The following is an 18,972-nucleotide window of genomic DNA, read 5'->3' on the forward strand; positions in this document are numbered from 1 at the left end:
TTCAGATAGATGCATATATAGAGGGTTTTTTTTTTTTGCTTGTTTTGTTTTTGAGAGTGCAATATTTTTAAGACCGTGCAAGGTGCTTCAACCTTCAAATCTCTAAATAGCTACTCAAAGAGCCTGTCTCCAGTCCTCACCTCCAATCACATACATCCCTTCCTGGTCCTGAAGCACATTTCAAGAGCTACTTCAGAAAAGTCATGACCGTCCACACTGCACTGTTATTCTTCTAGCTTTCTTGTCATGCAAAGGATGTATAATTTGTCCCATTTCACTCTATTAAAAAAATTTAAGCTCAATTAACATATAATGTATGATTGGTTTCAGAGGTAGAGCTCAGTGACTCAACAGTCTTGTGTAACACCCAGTGCTCCTCACATTACGTGCCTCCTTAACGCCCATCACCCGCTTACCCCATCCTCCCACCTGCCTCCCCTCCAGCGACTGCTTGTTTCCTACGATTAAGAGTGTCTGGTGGGGGCAGCCTGGGTGGCTCAGTGGTTTAGCGCCTGCCTTTGGCCCAGGGCGTGATCCTGGAGACTTGGGATCGAGTCCCACGTTGAGCTCCTTGCATGGATCTTGCTCCTGTCTCTGTCTCTCTTTGTCTCTCAAGAATGAATAAATTAAAAAAAAAAAGTGTCTGATGGTTTGTCTCCCTCTGATTTTGTCTTGTTTTGTTTTTCCTTCCCTTCCCCTATGATCCTGTTTTTCCTTCCCTTCCCCTATGATCCTATTTTGTTTCTTAAACTCCACATGAGTGAGATTGTATGATAATTAGCTTTCTCTGATTGACCTATTTCACTTAGCATAATATCTTTCAGTTCCAGTTCCATTTCACTCTTGAGTGTGATAATAAGCATTCTCATAGCCCTGGTTGCATGTACACACACACACACACACACACACACACACACACACAGAAATAATTTATATGATTATCTTGTTATATGTAATAGTTATTGTATTATATACTATATAACACATTATAATTACAAATCGCATTTTTTTTTTTTACTTAGGATTTCACAGAGGTGGAGAAGTCTACTTTTTCTGCTCTTTTTTTGGTTCAAGGTTTCAGAAAAAAAGCTTAAAGTAAAAGGTTTCATTTTGCTTGCTGATTACATTAAGCAGTGCCCAAGTGGGGACGGGGGCAGGCATGGGAGTTAGATTGTGGCTGGTAATCAAGTGGGTGACTGATTTGGGGAGAAGGTGAGAGTTAATTAGGTGTGTTGACATCTGGGTGACCAGATGAGAGGAATTAAGACTTGATTACAGATTGGATCATGGTTCTATGGACAGGGTGGCTGGGTTATAGGAGTGGATTAGATGTTGCTGGACCACCAGGATCCCTCACTTGTGAAAGGAAGCGAGAGAAACCAAGGGAGAGATTATCTCTCTCCCCCAGTAGCCTGGGAAGATCAGAGTTGAGTTTGAATCCTGCCAACTTCTGAGCTGCTTAGGAGGAATTATTTAGAGCTGGAGAGATTCCAAATGAGAGCTAGGATTTGCAATAGTGAACATTCGCTAAGCAGTTCTTCCGTGCCAGGTACTGCACTAAGTACACCCCTTAGGTACTTGAACTTCTCGGGAAAGCCTCATCACACTCTCTGAGGTGGGTAGTGTCCATTTCTACAGATGAGAAAATGAAGGCACAGGAGGTCAAGTGCTTTGCCAAGGTGCGGCCAGCTTCTCTGGCTTCATCTCCTCCAAAGAACCAAGGGAGGTGGTGTCCCAGAGGCCAGGCTCTTTGGCTCTGCAGACCCGCTCCTGGTCAGGGCTCTTCGATGGACAAGGACGGCCACTGACGCTGTGCGGCTCCCAGTGAGCAGCCAGGAGCGGGCCAGGGAAGAGCAAGCTGGTTGCATCTGGTGAAGAATCAGTGTGTTTTCTTAAATCTGAGGGCAACAACAGGGCGGCCAGGATGGGAAGCTGGGGTGTACTAGCCGGGACGCTGGGTCAGAGCTCACCCCACGATGAATCAGCACGCTCCCAGCTGCTGGTGATTTTCGAAGAGGAAAGATCTAATGCTGGGCAGAGAAAGGGCCAGGGCTGGACGGTTTTAAAGATGCTTCCCTTCGACCCAACACTGTTTTTTGAACCTCTTAAGCGAGTGTGGGAAGGAAAATAGTATATACCACAAACCATCCCCTGACAAGCATGACCTCTCTCAGTTCCTACAAGTGCCCTGATGGTGAGGGCAAGGATTCCACCTCTATAAAGAGGGAAATAGAGTCTCAGAGAGGTTTAGGAAGCTGCCTAGGGTCACACAAGCCACGAGATAGCCAAACCGGAGAGTGGACTGTCATCTGTTGGTCCCTTGCCTGGTACTGCCAAGGACAGTACTGATTGCTGGGGTAAAAGCCTGCAAGAAAAAGTCCTTTTCCCCCCTAGATTTTTACTATTCAATAGAAGAGATAAGAATGATATCCAAATGACCAATGGGAATGGCAGACATTGATCGAGAACTTTCTGGGTCTGACTCTCCGTTTTATTCAGTGACACTAACTGGCTAACGATGGCCCTCTGAGGAAGGAGTCACTGTTCCCATTTTACAGTTGGGGAGGCTGGGTCTCAGAGAAGTTAAGAAAGTTGCTGAAGATTCCCCAGCAAGCAGTTGTCCCTTCCTAGCGGAGGGAGGTATCGTGAGAAGAACAAACAACTCGTGTGGGTGGAGGTGGTTACATTTGGTGTGTGTGCAGCTCCAGCCTCATTCCAGGCCTGACATGAGTCATCTGCACGTCACAGAACCAGCCCCTCTGGACCTATGGCTGTTTTATCCATTAGGCAGAGCTGGGCCCGGATAATGTGGTTCTAAGCAGAGAAGATGGCCTCCTTCCAACCACGTCCTCTCTGCAGGCCCTTGGGAGCTGGCCAGGCCTGGTGACCCGTGGAAGAGGTGATGCTGTGCCCTGGTGTCCAAGCAGCATGGCTTGGCCGAGGCTTCTGGGCTCCTTCCAGTGCAGAAACCCATTTGCTTTTACCCTTCAATGTGAACCAGATGTGGGGCACCTCCACTCTGAAGGGCAGAGGCTGCTCCTGGGGGCCCCTTGCCACCCCCACTCCCACAGCATGGGGGGCGCTCCCTGGAAGCAGCAGTCGGTGGCCTAGCCTCCTTTCCTCTCTCCTGCTCCCCTCACCCCCACACTCCATTCCTCACGGCACCCCCTGCATCTTCCCTCCCCACCAACAGGAAATGACACTGGACAGATCTCAAAAGTCCATATGTCTTGGACAGTCTCTCTAGGAATTTTCTGGGCTTCTAGTTTGCTCTATGTGTCATGTCCTTTCCACTCAGCATTTTTGTAAAAAAATAGGAAAAGGTAAAATAAGAGTGAGCGTCCTTCTTTCCCTGGTGCTACCTTCCCTTCCCTTGATCTTGGCAAGAAATGTAATGTCTGCATGCACTCACGGATTCAGTGGGTTGTAATCTGTTACTCTCATTAGTTATTTTGATAATTAGTCTGAGTTTGGCCAGTGGGAGCCCAGTGGCTAATTGCTATGTCCTGTGCCAAGCCTGTCATTCTTTGAGCTCTCTAGCACAAGATGTTCTAGGCTCATCTCACACTTTCCCTGTCCCAGCCCTGCAAAATCAGTCATTTCTCCAAGGATCCTGGTTCATTTTAGTGCAAATGGTGTTTAGAAGTCAAGATCTTGGTGCTGGGTGTGCTCATTGCTACCAGGGTGAGGCTTCCCCGTCGCTCTCAGGGGAGAAAACAAGGGAATGTAGGTGTGTGTGTATACACATCCACAGCAGAACACCCACAGGATGACATACATACAGACACAACCAGTTACATCTACGTCTACTTATTATTTTAAAAAATTGTGGTAAGATGCCCAGAACATAACATTTACCATCTTAAACATTTTCAGGTGTACATTTCACTGACATGAAGAACACTCACTTGTACAGCCCTCACCACCATCCATTCACAGAACTCATCTTGCAAAACCGAAACTCTATCTATTAAATACTCATCTCTATAATTATTTTTGTATCTCTATATACTGAAAGAGTTCACACCAGTATGAGTTCACACAAATGTGTCTGATTCCTGTCCAACGCCACGGACTTGGTCCCAACCTTCTCCCTTTGCATATTTATAACTCTGTTCTCTGGCAGAGATGCTTTCCCCTCCCCATGTGGGCTCTGACTCCCCACCCCAGGCCGTCTCCTGCATGGACAGCCTTCCTACCCTTCTCAGGCTCTGAATCCTTATGTGGGGCCACCCACACTCTGTGTCACCATGGCTCCCCACCCCCTCCCACTGTGGACATCTATCTTGCTCTGTCTCACCTAACTTTTAGGATTGAATTGTTCCAGAAAGGAAGAAGAAGGGGAAAAGGATATGAAGAAGAGCTATCAGTGTCATGATTTTAAAGATTTATTTATCTGAGAGAGAGGAAGAGCACATGCAGTCGGGAGGGGCAGAGGGGGGAGAGAGAATCCCAGGCAGGCTTCCTACCTAGTGTGGAGCCCAACACGGGACTCGTTCTCATGACCTTGAGATCACGACCAGAACCGAAATCAAGAGTTGGACTTTCAACTGACTGAGCCACCCCAGTGTCCAGTCCCATGATTTTTAAAACTAAATTACACAGATTTTACTCGGTTCTCACCAGTTGTTGGTACCACTGGCCTTTTTCCATCCCGGGAACCAATCCAGGATACCATGTTACAATTCAGTTGGCCAATCTCCTCCAACCTGTGACAGTTTCTGAGTCTATCCTTGTGTTTCTTTGTCTTGATACCTTTGAAGAATACATTCAGGTGTTTTGTATAATGCTCCCCAATTTGAGCTTGTCTGGTGTTTTCTCGTGTTTAGACTGGGGATATAGATTTCGGGGAGGAATACCAAAGGGAAACCATTATATCGTATGAAGGGGTGCATGATGCCAATGTGTGTCGGTTACATTTTAAAGGCGGAGAAACCAGGTTTCCAAAGTTGTCACTTGCCTGAAGTCACACAACCAGCAGACGGTCAAGGAAGGTCAGAAGCTAGGCCAGTCTCTGAGCATTGTGCCGATTTCCTGAGTTTGAGAGTAAGGACTGGCCAGTGAAGGAGATGACAAGAGGCCCTTGGCGTTCCAGTGAAGGGTGGGAGGAGGGGAGACTTCACATCCATTTTAGGTCCTCGGGCCAGGGCTAATTCACCACCCATGGCCTCTCCCCCAGGACCCTGTCCAGTCTTGTCTTAAATTCCCTCTGTCTTGTGCAAGTGGCAATGAGGGCCCCTCTTTAAATAGATCTGGCAAGACCATCTTTTGTCCATTAGATGAGATTGTCTGGTCTTTGTGCCTCTAGCACTGGGATGAAAATAGTCTGATAATTCAAAAAAGATGCATTTTTCATGGGGGTTCAAGTTATACAAGAATCCTATAACCAAACCAGCTAGCAGTCATGTGGTCATCTGCCCCCCCAACCCCCCCTAAGAAGTTCCTGCCTGGTCTTTGGGCCTCTCCCGGTGGTTTGCTTATAGAAGAGGCCGTCAAAGGGAATGTCTTCTGGATGTTAGTGACGCTGGCTTTCCTTTGCCTGCTCTTGAGCTCTTTGCCTAGCACTTATCAACAAAATCACTGCATCAGAAACTCTGAAACATCCTGAAGTTTTAGAGTGGACGTTCCAAACATGTCCTCTGGGCAGTGGTCAACCAGCATATGTGTTTTGTTTGGCTCTCACTCAATTAAAAAAGTTTAAAATTAGTTCACAACATGAAAAATTCAGGAGCTCATCATAAAAGCCTGGATTTTGGCCTCTTTTGAAAAATCAGATGTGGCAATAGATGGTCTACGTTCCCACCTGGCAGCAAATGACCAGGACTGGGTAGTGGCTGCCCCTTTCAGATGTGGTACACATGCTCCCATTCACTCCCTTCCTTGCTATTCCCTACATTTCCATCCCCGACCCCATCCGTGTGTATGGTCTGCCCGGCCTCGCAAGACGTTTGAGTCCACGATCCTGTGTTAGATTCTTGCAGTTCATTCATTCACTCTACATTTATGGAGCCCCTACCCAGGCCAGATTCTGTGCAGGGCTCCAAGATCAACAGCATAGACACTGGGGGTTCTAGAACTGAATGGAAAGTCCCTGATAAGATAAATCCTGTTGATGTGGGTGCATCGAAGGGGGGGTCCCCTAGCTCAGCCTGGGGAGAGTCAGGGGGAGGCATTCTGCAGGAGACACACATCCCTGAGAAGCCAGTCACTGACCAAATTCAAGCAAGGTTTATAGCTCCCTTTACTCTGAGACTCCTGACCCCAGGCTGAGCCATCTGCCTGTCTGGATTTGTCCTGTAGTTGCCTTTGAATGGCTTCATCCCTCTGCTAATTTTTACAGCCTTTCTCCAGCAACTTCTCCTTTTCTGTGTTTATTCAGGACCTCGTGCAGCTGTGAAGAGGTCCAGAGAGTGTGAGAGGGACAAGTGCAGGACACCCAGCTGTGGTGTAAGATACATCATGGCCAGGATTGCCTATCCTGTGAGCGACGGAGGCTCCGTGCTTTGGAGTTTATTTAGGTTTCAAGAGGTTTCGTGAGGCAGGGATGGGGCACAAGCCTTGGAGTCAGATGTGGTTAAGTCCTGGTTTTGCCACTTACCCGGTACCTGATTGTGTCTAGTTGATTATAGTCTCTGAGTGTCTGTCCGAGTGTCTGTTGGCTCCTCTTTCAAATGAGGGCAATAGTTTTTATTTATTTTTTTTAAAGATTTTATTTATTTATTCATGAGAATAAACACACACACACACAGAGGCAGAGACACAGGCAGAGGGAGAAGCAGGGTCCATGCAGGGAGCCCGATGTGGGACTTGATCCCGGGACCCTAGGATCACGCCCTGGGCCAACGGCAGACGCTTAACTGCTGAGCCACCCAGGGATCCTGAGAGCAATAGTTTTTATTCACAAGGTTACTATCAATATCTTGTGCAATGTACATAAAATTCCAAGACTTTGGTTTGGAACATGTTACTTAGCCAACAGATACCGTTGTTTTTTAAATTTTTTTTAACACTCTTTTTTTTGGTTGGTTTTTTGGTGTATAGTTCTATGAAATTTTATGATGCGTGCAGATTCAAGTGATTATCACCACAATCTGACACAGAACTGCTCCATCATTACTGAGAAACTCCTTTGTGTTACCCATTCATGGCCACACCCTCTCCCTACCCTAACCCCTGGCAACCATGGATCTCTTGTCCGACACTATAATTCAGTCATTCCAAAAGTCAAATAGCATGTAACAATTTTTCTTTTGCAATCAACATATATTATTAGTAGTATCTTGAAAGAAAAGCAGAGCTATTTTAAAAATGTGTACCTATACCAACCAAGCAAAAAGGAGCAAAACCAGCTTTAGGGGTGGGGTCTAATATTTTTTCTTTTTTTCCACCCCCAGCTCTATAGAAATATGATTAACATATATAAATTTGTGGGGGTGCAGCCCTGATGGTCCAGCGGTTTGGCACCGCCTTCAGCCCAGGGTGTGATCCTGGAGTACTGGGATCGAGTCCCCCGTTGGGCTCCCTGCATGGAGCCTGCTTCTCCCTCTGCCTGTGTCTCTGTCTCTCTCTCTCTGTGTGTGTCTGTCATGAATAAATAAATAAAATCTCAAAAAAAAAATTGTGGGGGCACTGGAGTGGCTCAGTGGTTGAGCATCTGCCTTTGGCTGGGGTCGTGATCCCAGGGCCCTGAGATCGAGTCCCACATCAGGCTCCCTGCATGGAGCCTGCTTCTTCCTGGGCCTGTGTCTCTGTCTCTCTCTGTGTCTCTCATGAATAAATAAATAAGATCTTTAAACCAAAAACAAGGGACGCCTGGGTGGCTTGGGATGCCTGGGTGGCAGAGTGGTTGAGCATCTGCCTTCGGCTCAGGGTGTGATCCCGTGGTCCCAGGATTGAGTCCCACGTGGGGCTCCCTGCATGGAGCCTGCTTCTCCCTCTCCCTGTGTCTCTGCCCCTCTCTCTGTGCCTCTCATGAATAGATAAATAAAATATTAAAAAAAAAAAAAAACAAATAAAAATTGTAGGGGCACCTGGGTGACTCGGTCGGTTAAGTGTCTGCCTGCAGCTCAGGTTGTGATCTCGGGGACCTGGGTTCCAGCTCTGTGTTGGGCTCTCTGCTCAGCAGGAAGTCTGCTTTTCTCTCTCCCTCTGCCCCTCCCCCTCTTTGTGTTCTCTGTCTCTCAAATAAATAAATAAAATCTTTAAAAAAGAAAAAAAAGGTAGTAAATATTAAGGCCTACAGCCCTGATGATTTGATACATGTGTACCCTGTGAAATCTGCACGCCTCTTCATGACACCCCTGGATGGTGAAAGTGGGCCTGCAGTCTCAGGGCCCCTTGATGGCCAGTGGCCTGATGCCTCTCTCCAGACTCTGGAGCCTCTCCTACACCAAACTGCCCTCCTCCCTCCCATCCACAGGGAAGTGCCTCCTGTACTGCAGTGGTGTTCTGGAACCCCTGTACTTGTGTCCAAAGGGTGCCCCCTGTGCCACCTGGTTTCAGGACCCTACCCACTTCACTGGCACCATGGACACTTTTGTGAAGATCGTGAGGCACGAGGGCACCAGGACTCTGTGGAGTGGCCTCCCAGATACCTTGGTGATGACTGCTGGCCACTGCTATCTACTTCACCGCATATGACCAACTCAGGACCTTCCTTTGTGGTCGAGCCCTGACTTCTGACCTCTATTCACCCATGGTGGCTAGTGCCCTAGCCCGCTTGGACACCGTGACTGTGATCAGCCCCTTGGAGCTGGTGCGGGCAAAGCTGCAGGCCCAGCATGTGTCCTACCGGGAGCTGGGCACCTGTGTCCGAGCTACTATGGCTCAGGATGGCTGGCGCTCACTATGGCTGGGCTGGGGCCCCACTGCCATTTGGGTTGTGCCCTTTTCAGGTAGGAATCAGGTGCAGCCGTTTGGGTAGGGGAGCCTCTGGATGACACACAAGAGGTCTGTGGTTAAGTCCCGATTTTTACTATTACTGACTTTAAAGTTACTTAACTTTTCTCGGCCTTGACTATCATGTGAAATGGTCCCCGCAGGCAGGGTAGTCACCCAGGTTTATCAGGAGAAGATTCCTATAGAGGGCACATAACAGAAACTGGCACACAGCAGGCAGTCCTCATTACCAGGAGGGAGGGGTTGTCACATTATGTGGTAGTGGAAAATGGGAGGTTTGGGGCCACCCCATTGCCCCCTCAACTCTAATGAGTGTACCTCTGCGTCCCCCCAAGCCCTGTACTGGTTCAACTATGAGCTGGTGAAGAGCTGGTTGAGTGGGCTCAGGCCAAAAGACCAGACATCCGTGGGCATCAGCTTTGTGGCTGGCGGCATCTCAGGGACGGTGGCGGTCATCCTGACTCTACCCTTTGACGTGGTGATGACTCAATGCCAGGTCGCTCTGGGAGCAGTGGAGGCTGTGAGAGTGACACCCCCAGGAGCCGACTCCACCTGGCTGCTGCTGGGGAGGATCAGGGCTGAGTCAGGCACCAGGGGGCTCTTTGCAGGTAAGCCTGTGTGTGTGTGTGCGCACGCGTGTGCATATGTGTGTATGTGTGTGTATCCCCAAGTTCAGGAAGAATTGGGGCCTCCCCTGGGGCCCTGACTTCTGACCTCCTGCCCCTTCTCATTGCAGGCTTTCTCCCAAGGATCATCAAGGCAGCCCGTTCCTGTGCCTTCATGATCGGCACGTATGAGTTCAGCAAAATCTCCTTCCAGCGGCTCAACAGAGAACAACCTCTGGGCCCTTAAAAGGAGACAGGACAAGGACCCCATCTTTTCCATGGATTGGGAGGGGTGGTGGGCAGAAGGAGACTGAGCCAAGTGCTTTGTCCTCAGCACTGAGGGAAGGGGCCTCATTTCCCTTCCCCCTCAACTCTGAGCCCCAGGGGTAGGGGACTACCCCTCTAGGCCTGCTCAGGCCCCCCAAAACGGCTTTCTTCCTGCCACTTTTCATTCTCAAGCCCCAAGGATAATCACTATTCCACCACCACCTCCCACCCCAAGTTGAAGACCAAATCTAACTGACCCCTCCCTTCCCACTGTTTTCCTGTGTGTTTGCTGTACCTGGGTCTGCTCCCGAGAGCCATAAAACCCTGGGCCTGGTGTAGTCTGCACTCATCCCTGTTAATTCCTGGAATCTAAAGATGATGAACTTCTCTCCAAAAAAAAAAAAAAAAAAAAAAGCCCTGACATCCACTCAAGTTGTTCCAAGTAGCAGTAGCTCATTCCTTTTTTTGTTGCTGAGTAATATGTCATTGTATGGATATACCACACTGTTTTATCCATTCACCTGTTGAAAGACATTTGATGTGTTTCCACTTTCTGACTTGAGGTGGTAGGTTTTATGTGTCAACTTGACTGGGCCCCAGGACACCCAGCTATTTGGTTAAATGTTATTCTGGATTTTTCTGAGGGTATTTCTGGATGAGTTTATAGTTTGTTTATTTATTTATAAATAATTTCTACATGAAACATGGGGCTCGAACTCATGATCTCGAGATCAAGAGTCACACGTTTTTCTGACAGCCAGCCAGACCCCCTATAAGTTAGCATTTATATCAATCGACAGGGGCGCCTGGGTAGTATAATCAGTTGGGCATCTGGCTATTGGTTTCTGCTCAACTCATGGTCTCAGGCTCATGGGTCTACACTCAGGCTCATAGATCAGGGTCTACACTCAGTGGGGAATCTGCTTGAGATTCCCTCCCTCTTAGCATCTCCCCCTCCCACTTGCCCTCTCTCTCAGATAAATAAATAAACCTTTAAAAATTAATAATAAATAAGTAAATAAATTGACTGAGTAAAGCACATTGTCCTCATCCAAGCAGCTGAAGGCCTGACTAAAAAAGGCTGACCCTACTCCAAATAAAAGAGAATTTCTCTTGATTGCCTTGAGGTGGGATGTTAGTCTTTTCCTTCCTTTAGATTGAAACGGAAACATTGCCTTTTTCTGGATTTCAGGATTTTGGACTCAGACTGGAATTACAATTTTGGTTCTCTTTAGTCTCCAGCCTATGGACTATAGATTTGGGGACTTGTCAGCCTCCATAATCATGTGAGTCAATTCTTTATAATCAATACCTATCTATATATAGCCTATTGGTTCTGTTTTTCTGAAGACTAATGACTAATATATGACTATCATAAATAAAGCAGTAAATATTGTTGTACAGGATTTTGTATAACTGTAAGTTTTTCATTTTTCTGGGATCAATACTGAGGAGTGAGATTGCTAGGTCTTGTAGTAAGTGTATGGCTAAGTGTAAAAGAAACTGCCAAATTGTTTTCTAGAATGACTGTGCCATTTTATACTCCTACTGTTCATCATTAAAAAAAAATATTTTATTTATTTATTCATGAGACACCTCCCCCCCCCCACACACACACATACACAGAGGCAGAGACACAGGCAGAGGGAGGAGGAGGCTCCATGCAGGGAGCCTGACGTGGGATTCGATCCCCAGACCCGGGATCACACTCTGAGCCAAAGGCAGATGCTCAACCACTGAGCCACCAAGGCATCCCCTGTTCATCATTTTTATTATCTTACTGTATTGGTTAAATTAGCTGACTTTGAAATGGGCTGACATTTTGAAGGCTGGTCACATAGGGATTTCTGCCCACTTGAATTCTTTTTCCCTTTTTAAAAGATTTGTTTGTTTGTTTATTTATTTTAGGGTGAAAGAGAGACAGAGCAGGGGGAGGTCAGAGGCAGAGGGAGAAAATATTTTTTATTTTATTTTATTTATTTATTTATTCATGAGACAGAGAGAGAGAGAGAGAGAGAGAGAGGCAGAGACACAGGCAGAGGGAGAAGCAGGCTCCCTGCAGGGAGCCAGACGTGGGACTCGATCCCGGGACTCCAGGATCATGCCCTGGGCTGAAGGCAGCGCTAAACTGCTGAGCCACCTGGGCTGCCCAAGGGAGAGAATATTAAGCAGACTCCGAGCTGAGAAAGGACCCTGATGTAGGGCTTGATCTCACAATCTTGAGATCATGACCTGAGCCAAGACCAAGAGTCCAAAGCTCAACCGACTGAGCCCCCCAGGCACCCCACCCCCGCTGAATTCTAATCGTGGCTGTCACAGGCATCCTTGTTTTAACTTTCATATTTATTAGCCAAATACAGGGGTCTGCAGGGTTAGAAATTTGAAATAACAAACCTGGCTGCCTCAGATTTTCTTGGCTGGCACTGGGTCTTGCCAGGCCTTTGAATCGGCTGGGTGCAGGGAAGGGTCACCAGGAAACTCAGGCTGCCGGACTCGACAGGAAGCGTGGGACGAAGCTTACTCTGGGCCTGGCTCGTGGTCAACCCGGCTGGGGCCTGAGGCTTCCAGGCAGGCTCAGTGTGCACCATCAGGAAACAGCCGAGGCTTTTCAATAAAATAAAGATAAATTCATAAACAAGGAAACTCTGAGCTCCTTCCTTTGAGAAATATCATCTTATAGCCTGCGAGAAAATCTACTTGCATAGCAATTATGACCATGTGTCCCTTGGGCTCTATATACCCATAAGTCAGTGACAGGTGGTTTTGAGGCTTTTTTTTTTTTCCTGGAGAAGACTTCTATGGAATCATTTACTGATGCTTAATACCCATGACCTTCTCCATCCACCCTCCCCACACACCTCCCCTAGAGTTAACATGGTCAGAAGTATTTTTTAAAAATATTTGTTGATTCATGACAGATACACAGAGAGAGGCAGAGACACAGGCAGAGGGAGAAGTAGGCTCCATGCAGGGAGCCTGATGTGGGACTTGATCCTGGGACTCCAGGATCATGACTTCTGCTGAAGACAGACTCTCAACCACTGAGCCGCCTACAAATGTTATTATCAAGCACTGCAATTGTAAAGATTTACTTATTTATTTTAGAGAGAGAGATTAGTGCACAGGGGGAGGGACAGAGAGAGAGAGAGAGAGAAAATCTCAGACTCTCCACTGAGCATGGAACCCAACGAGAGGCTTGGGCTCATGACCCTGAGCTCCCTACTTGAGCTGAAACCAAGACTCGGACACCTAACTGACTGTGCCACCCAGGCACCTCACCTAGCACTACAATTTTAACACATTGCATTTTAGTGTTGAGTAGACTCAATCAGACATCATAACTGAATGAACCTTTCTAGTTTATGTTATCATGCTGGAGTCTACCAGTAACCTTTATTGTATAAGTAGGTGAACTATCATCCCTATGTTATCTTTCCCGGGAGTAGGACCAAGATTCATAACTACCGAGGCACTTTCCATAGGTCCCATGGCTGTAAGTAGTGTTGCTGGGCCAGGAAGCCAACAGTCTGAGTGCTGGTTCAGGGCCTCACCCTCATTCTAGCCCAGAGCTGACCAGCACAAAAACCATGAGCCATGTGTGGCCACTGAGCCTTGAAATATGGCTAGTCCAAGCTGAGATGTGCTGCCAGTGGAAAATATGCAACAGCTTCTGATGACTTAGCATGAAATAATAATGAATGTAGAATAACTTATGAAGGATTTTTTAAAAAGATTTTATTTATTTATTTGAGAGATAGAGCATGAGAGAGAGCGAGAGAGAGCACAAGTAGGGCAGAGGGGCAGAAGCAGAGGGAGAAGCAGACTCCCTGCTGAGCAGGAAGCCCTACGCACGGCTCCATCCCAGGACTGTGAGATCATGATGAGCTGAAGGCAGATGCTTAACTGACTGAGCCACCCAGGCGTCCTACTTATTAATGATTTTTAATATTTTTTACAAAATGAGATGATATTTTGGATATATTGGGTTAAAATTTTTTTGTAAAAATGAGTCCTGTCTGTTTTTTTTTTAAAGATTTATTTATTCATTGAGAGAGAGAGAGAGTGTACACACATGTGCGAGTGAGCGAGTGGGGGGAGAGGCAGAGGCAGAGGGAGAGCCCTAAGCAGACTCTTTGCTGTATGTTGAGCCTATAGTTGCAGGGCTTGATCCCAGGACCCCGAGATCATGACCTGAGCCAAAATCAAAAGTTGGACACTCTGACTGACTACCCTAGTGCCCCAGTTTTTGGATTTTTGAGTTTTTTTTTAATGCGACTACTGGCAATGTGAGTTACACATGTCTCACATTGTGTTACTACTGGACAGTGCTGTCTAGACATACCACATTTTTTTTAAATAATAAAGTTTTTTAAAAAACAAAGTTTTAGGTATATGATTTCATTATCTCCTAAAAGCATTTTTATCCCTAGTGTCTGCCTTCTAGATGGCATTCATATGGATTTCTCCCTGCCATCTTTAAATGTCACACTTCTCTGATAAATTCTGGGAAAGAGAACTTGTCTCCTGACTGCTCCTAAGCGCTTTACTTCTTCCTCTCCTCCTCTTTCTTCTTCTCCTTCTACTCCTTCTTCTTTTTATTTTTAGAAAAAAATTTAAAAAAGATTTTTTTCTTCTCTGTATCGTTCCAATTTTAGTATGTATATGTGCTGCTGAAGCGAGCACTAAAAAAAATTTTTTAATCGCTACACTGAACATGGGTCTCAAACTCATGACCCAGAGATCAAGAGTCATGTGTTCCACCAACTGAGCCAGCCAGATGCCCCTAGAATTTTTTTTATTGTAGTTAATATACACAATGTACAATCTACCATCTAAACTATTTTAAGGGATCCCTGGGTGGCGCAGCGGTTTAGCGCCTGCCTTTGGCCCAGGGCGCGATCCTGGAGACCTGGGATCGAATCCCACGTCAGGCTCCCGGTGCATGGGGCCTGCTTCTCCCTCTGTCTATGTCTCTGCCTCTCTCTCTCTCTCTCTCTCTCTCTCTCTGTGTGTGTGACTATCATAAATAAATAAAAATTTAAAAAAACATTTAAAAAAATAAACTATTTTAAGTATGTAATTCATTTGTATTAAGTGCTTTCACAGTATTATGAATCACCACTATTTCCAGAACTTTTTTTTATCATCCTAAATAGAAAATCTCTATCCATTAAACACTAACTCCCCATTCTGCTGCCCTAGCTCATAGTGATCTCAATTATATTTTTTCGTCTCTGTGAATTTGCCTATCCTAGGTACCTCATACAAGTGGAATTGTAATATTTGTCCTGTTGTATCTGGCTCATTCCACTTAGCATAGTGCTTTCTGGTTTCATCCACGTTGCAGCATGTGTCAGAATTTCATTGCTTTTTAAGGCTGAGTAATATTCCACTGTATAGATACACCACATTTTGTTTATCCATTCATCTTTTTTTTTAAGATTTATTTATTTATTTATTTATTTATTTATTTATTTACTCATGATACACACACACAGGGGGGTGGGCAGAGACACAGGCAGAGGGAGAAGCAGGCTCCATGCGGGGAGCCCAACGTGGGACTCGATCCCGGGACTCCAGGATCGCGCCTTGGGCCAAAGGCAGGCGCCAAACCGCTGAGCCACCCAGGGATCCCCCATTCATCTTTTTTTAAATCCACTCATCTCTCTCTTTTTTTAGGATCTTATTTTTAACTAATCTCTACACCTAAAGTGGGGCTTGAACCTACAACTCTAAGTTCAAGAGTCACATGCTCCATTGACTGAGCCAGCCAGGCACCCCCTAATCCACTCATCTTTTGACAGATATTTGGGTTGTTTCCACCTTTGGGCCAGTGTAAACAATGCTGCTGTAGACATTGGTGTACAAGTATCTGTTTGAGTCCCTGCTTTCAGTTCTTTGGGGTGTATACCTAGCACTGGGATTGCTGGATCATATGGTAAGTCTCTGCTTCAGTTTCTGAGGAACCACCATACTGTTTGCATAGTGACTGCACCATTTTATATTCCCTCTAGCAGTGGACAAGGATTCCAAACGAATGGTTATCCTTTTTTTTTTTTTTTTTTAAGAAAATGAGAGATAGGGGGGTGGGGAGAGGAGGGTAGAAGGGCCAAAGGGAGAGGAAAGAGAGAATCTTAAATAGGCTTCATGTCCAGCACAGAGCCTAACATGGGGCTCGATCTCCCGACTCTGAGCATGACCTGAACTGAAATCAAGAGTCGGACACTTAACCAAGTCACCTAAGTGCCCTGAGTGGTTATCTTTTAAAACATCTTTATCCTAAGTTCCAAATTAATGCATACCCATTATAACATACCCAACCTGTAAGAAAGAATTGAAAGGTCGATGTTCTTTGGATGGAACTACACTGAGAGTGACCCATCTGATCTTCGTGTCTACTTATACATGGAGGGCTGTGTCTCCATTCTCCATTCCTGTGTTCCACTGTACCCCAGTCCCTGCACAGGGGCCTTATTTTTTAAAGATTTTATTTATTTATTTGAGACAGAGAGAGGGGAGACAGAGAGAGAGAGAGAGAGAGAGAGAGAAAACACAGAGGGGGTGGGAGAAGCAGACTCCTCACTGAGCAAGGAGCCCCACATTGGGCTCCATCCTAGGACCCTGAGTTCATGATCTGAGCTGAAGGCAGACATCCAACTGAGTGAGCCACCCAGGCGCCCCCACAGCAGGCCTCTTAATACAAAGCAGAACCTATGGTTTTCCCACCTGGAACCTATATGGACCTCCCAACATACTTTGTATTTATCCCAATCTGGACATTGGCACTTTGGCATGGCTGGCACTTAGCGTCTTCCCCAGCTGCATCTTCCTCTTTCACTCTGCTTTGGCCACACTAGCCTCTTTGCTATGGCTCAACACCCCCTGAGCTTGTTCCCACCTCTGGATATGTATGTGTGTTTGGTGTATACAGAGCTTGTTACTGGGTGCCCCCCCTCCCTCATCTGAGACACCTGGCATGAATGTCCTACTGCTGTCCAGATACCGATCCACTCAACCGGCTCCCTTTGTCAATATAGCTTTTACCACCAACTGCCTTACATGCTATATGCTCATTTTTGGTCTCCCTGACTGGAATGGAACCTCCAATAGAGTAGGGGCTTTATTCTATTTTGTTCTTCTTGTCCTCCCACTGCCTAGAACAGGGCCTGCAAGTAGTAGGGGCTCATTTGTTAGATGTGTCTGTTTGTTAGGAACATGAATAAATGAATGAATGGATAAAATACATCTATTTTTATTTACAAATATTTTAGTTATTTGAAATACAACTGTATTCATATCTGTCTGCAAAAGGAGCAGAAATGATTGCACAGCAAAGGACTGGTTATTGGGACACGACTATGGCCGCCTTACAAGTAAATTCGAGGCAATTATGCAGGTCTGAAACACGAAGGAGCCTTTAAAAGCTTCACATTCACTGCAGAGCTCATTTGTTCTCTGCAATCAAGCGTATGTTTTGCTTGGCCACGGGATAAAGTGCTAAACACTCTTGATGCCATACTGCTGCCTGTAAAACTGGATTTCTGACACAGGGCTCCAGCTTCATTTCCTCATGGTCATCGTGGGAGGACAAGCATTGGAGCAACCTCCAAGTCATACTCCCATATGCTGTCCTGAACCTCCTCCAGGGAGAGGCTGGGGGAGGGACAGAGCAGGCCACAACCTCCAAAGTAGGCTCTTCAGAGTGTGTGTGCGTGTGTGTGCACGCATGTGTGTGTGTGTTTAATTAAGTATAATTCATGTACCATAAAACTGACCCCTTAAAAGTGTATGATTCAGGACTTGTAGTATATTCAGAGTTTTGCAATCAGCACCCCTGATATCAGAACATTGCGCCACTCCAAAAAGAAACAGCAGACCCACCAGCAGGCTCTCCCCATTTCCCCCTCCTCCCCAGCCATAGGCAGCCACTCATCTGCCTTCTGTGTCCATGGATTTATCTATTCTGTATATTTTATATAAATGGGATCATGTAATACGTGAACTTTTGTGTCTGGTTTCTTTCACCTACATAATGCTCTCTAGGTTCACCCACGCTGTAGCAGTTAGGAGCACTTGATTCATTTTTATTGCCAAATAATATTACGTGGATACATCATTTTTTTTAAAGATTTTATTTATTTATTCATGACAGACACATAGACAGGGAGAGAGAGAGGCAGAGACACAGGCAGAGGGAGAAGCAGGCTCCATGCAGGGAGCCTGATGTGGGACTCGATCCCCGGTCTCCAGGATCAGGCCCTGGGCTGAAGGTGGCGCTAAACCGCTGAGTCACCCGGGCTGCCCATATTTTGTTTATCCAGTCATTGGTTGATGGAAACTTGGGCTATCTCTGCTTTTTTGACTATCATGAATAATGCTGCTATGAACATTTGTGTACGGGTTTTTTATTTTTTATTTTTTTTTGTGTGTGTGTATGGGTTTTTATGTGGACATATTATTTTTTAAAGATTTTTTTTTATTCATTTGAGACAGAGAAATACAGAGAGAGAGAGCGTATGAGCAGGGGGAGAGGGAGAAGCAGACTTCCCGCTGAGCCACGAGTGGACATGGGGCTCGATCCCAGGACCCAGAGATCATGACCTGAGCTGAAGGCAGCTGCCCAACCACCTAAGCCACCCAGGCACCCTGATGTATGTTTTTTTTTTTAAAGATTTCATTTATTTATTCAAGAGGAGCAGAGGGAGAGGGACATGTCTAACACAGATCCTGACATGGGACTCGATCTCAGGACCCTGAGATCACGACCTGTGCCGAAATCAAGAGTCAGCCACTCAACTGAGCACATAGGCGCCCCTTATTTGAGCAACTTTTGATATTTTGCTATATTTGCTTCTGAGTTTTTGCTCACTTTTAAAGAAATGAGGCATTACAGATAGAGTTCACCACCATTACTCCTGCTATGTAATTCTCACCAATCTTGTTCCCTTCTCTAGAGGTAACTACTCTCCTGAATATTTAGGATGTCTTCAAAATTTTACAACATATATGGCATCCACAAATAATATCTAGAGTTGTTGTTTGGGTTATTTATTAACTCTTTAAATTACATGTATATATTATGCTTTACCATGCTTTCAAATTTATGTTTTTGAATTTTTTTCCCCTAGTGATACATATAGCTCTAGTTCTTTTTTTTTTTTTTTCTTTCAAAGCTCCTGCATGGTATTGCATTGTACAATTC

At 45.9% G+C, this 18,972-nt stretch overlaps 1 protein-coding gene across 1 annotated transcript; it reads left to right on the plus strand.

Moving 5' to 3' along the window:
- The first annotated feature begins 1,924 nt into the window (after positions 1-1,924).
- Positions 1,925-9,750, plus strand: LOC112920602 (mitochondrial glutathione transporter SLC25A39-like). The gene is given in 9 exon segments (XM_072744478.1): positions 1,925-2,113; positions 2,788-2,899; positions 6,380-6,480; positions 8,211-8,305; positions 8,307-8,350; positions 8,420-8,609; positions 8,611-8,894; positions 9,234-9,506; positions 9,635-9,750. Coding segments are annotated over 9 exon segments (1,404 nt in total).
- Positions 9,751-18,972: the final 9,222 nt, after the last annotated feature.

This window comes from Vulpes vulpes, chromosome 2, assembly GCF_048418805.1.
Source record: "Vulpes vulpes isolate BD-2025 chromosome 2, VulVul3, whole genome shotgun sequence".
NCBI lineage: Eukaryota > Metazoa > Chordata > Mammalia > Carnivora > Canidae > Vulpes > Vulpes vulpes.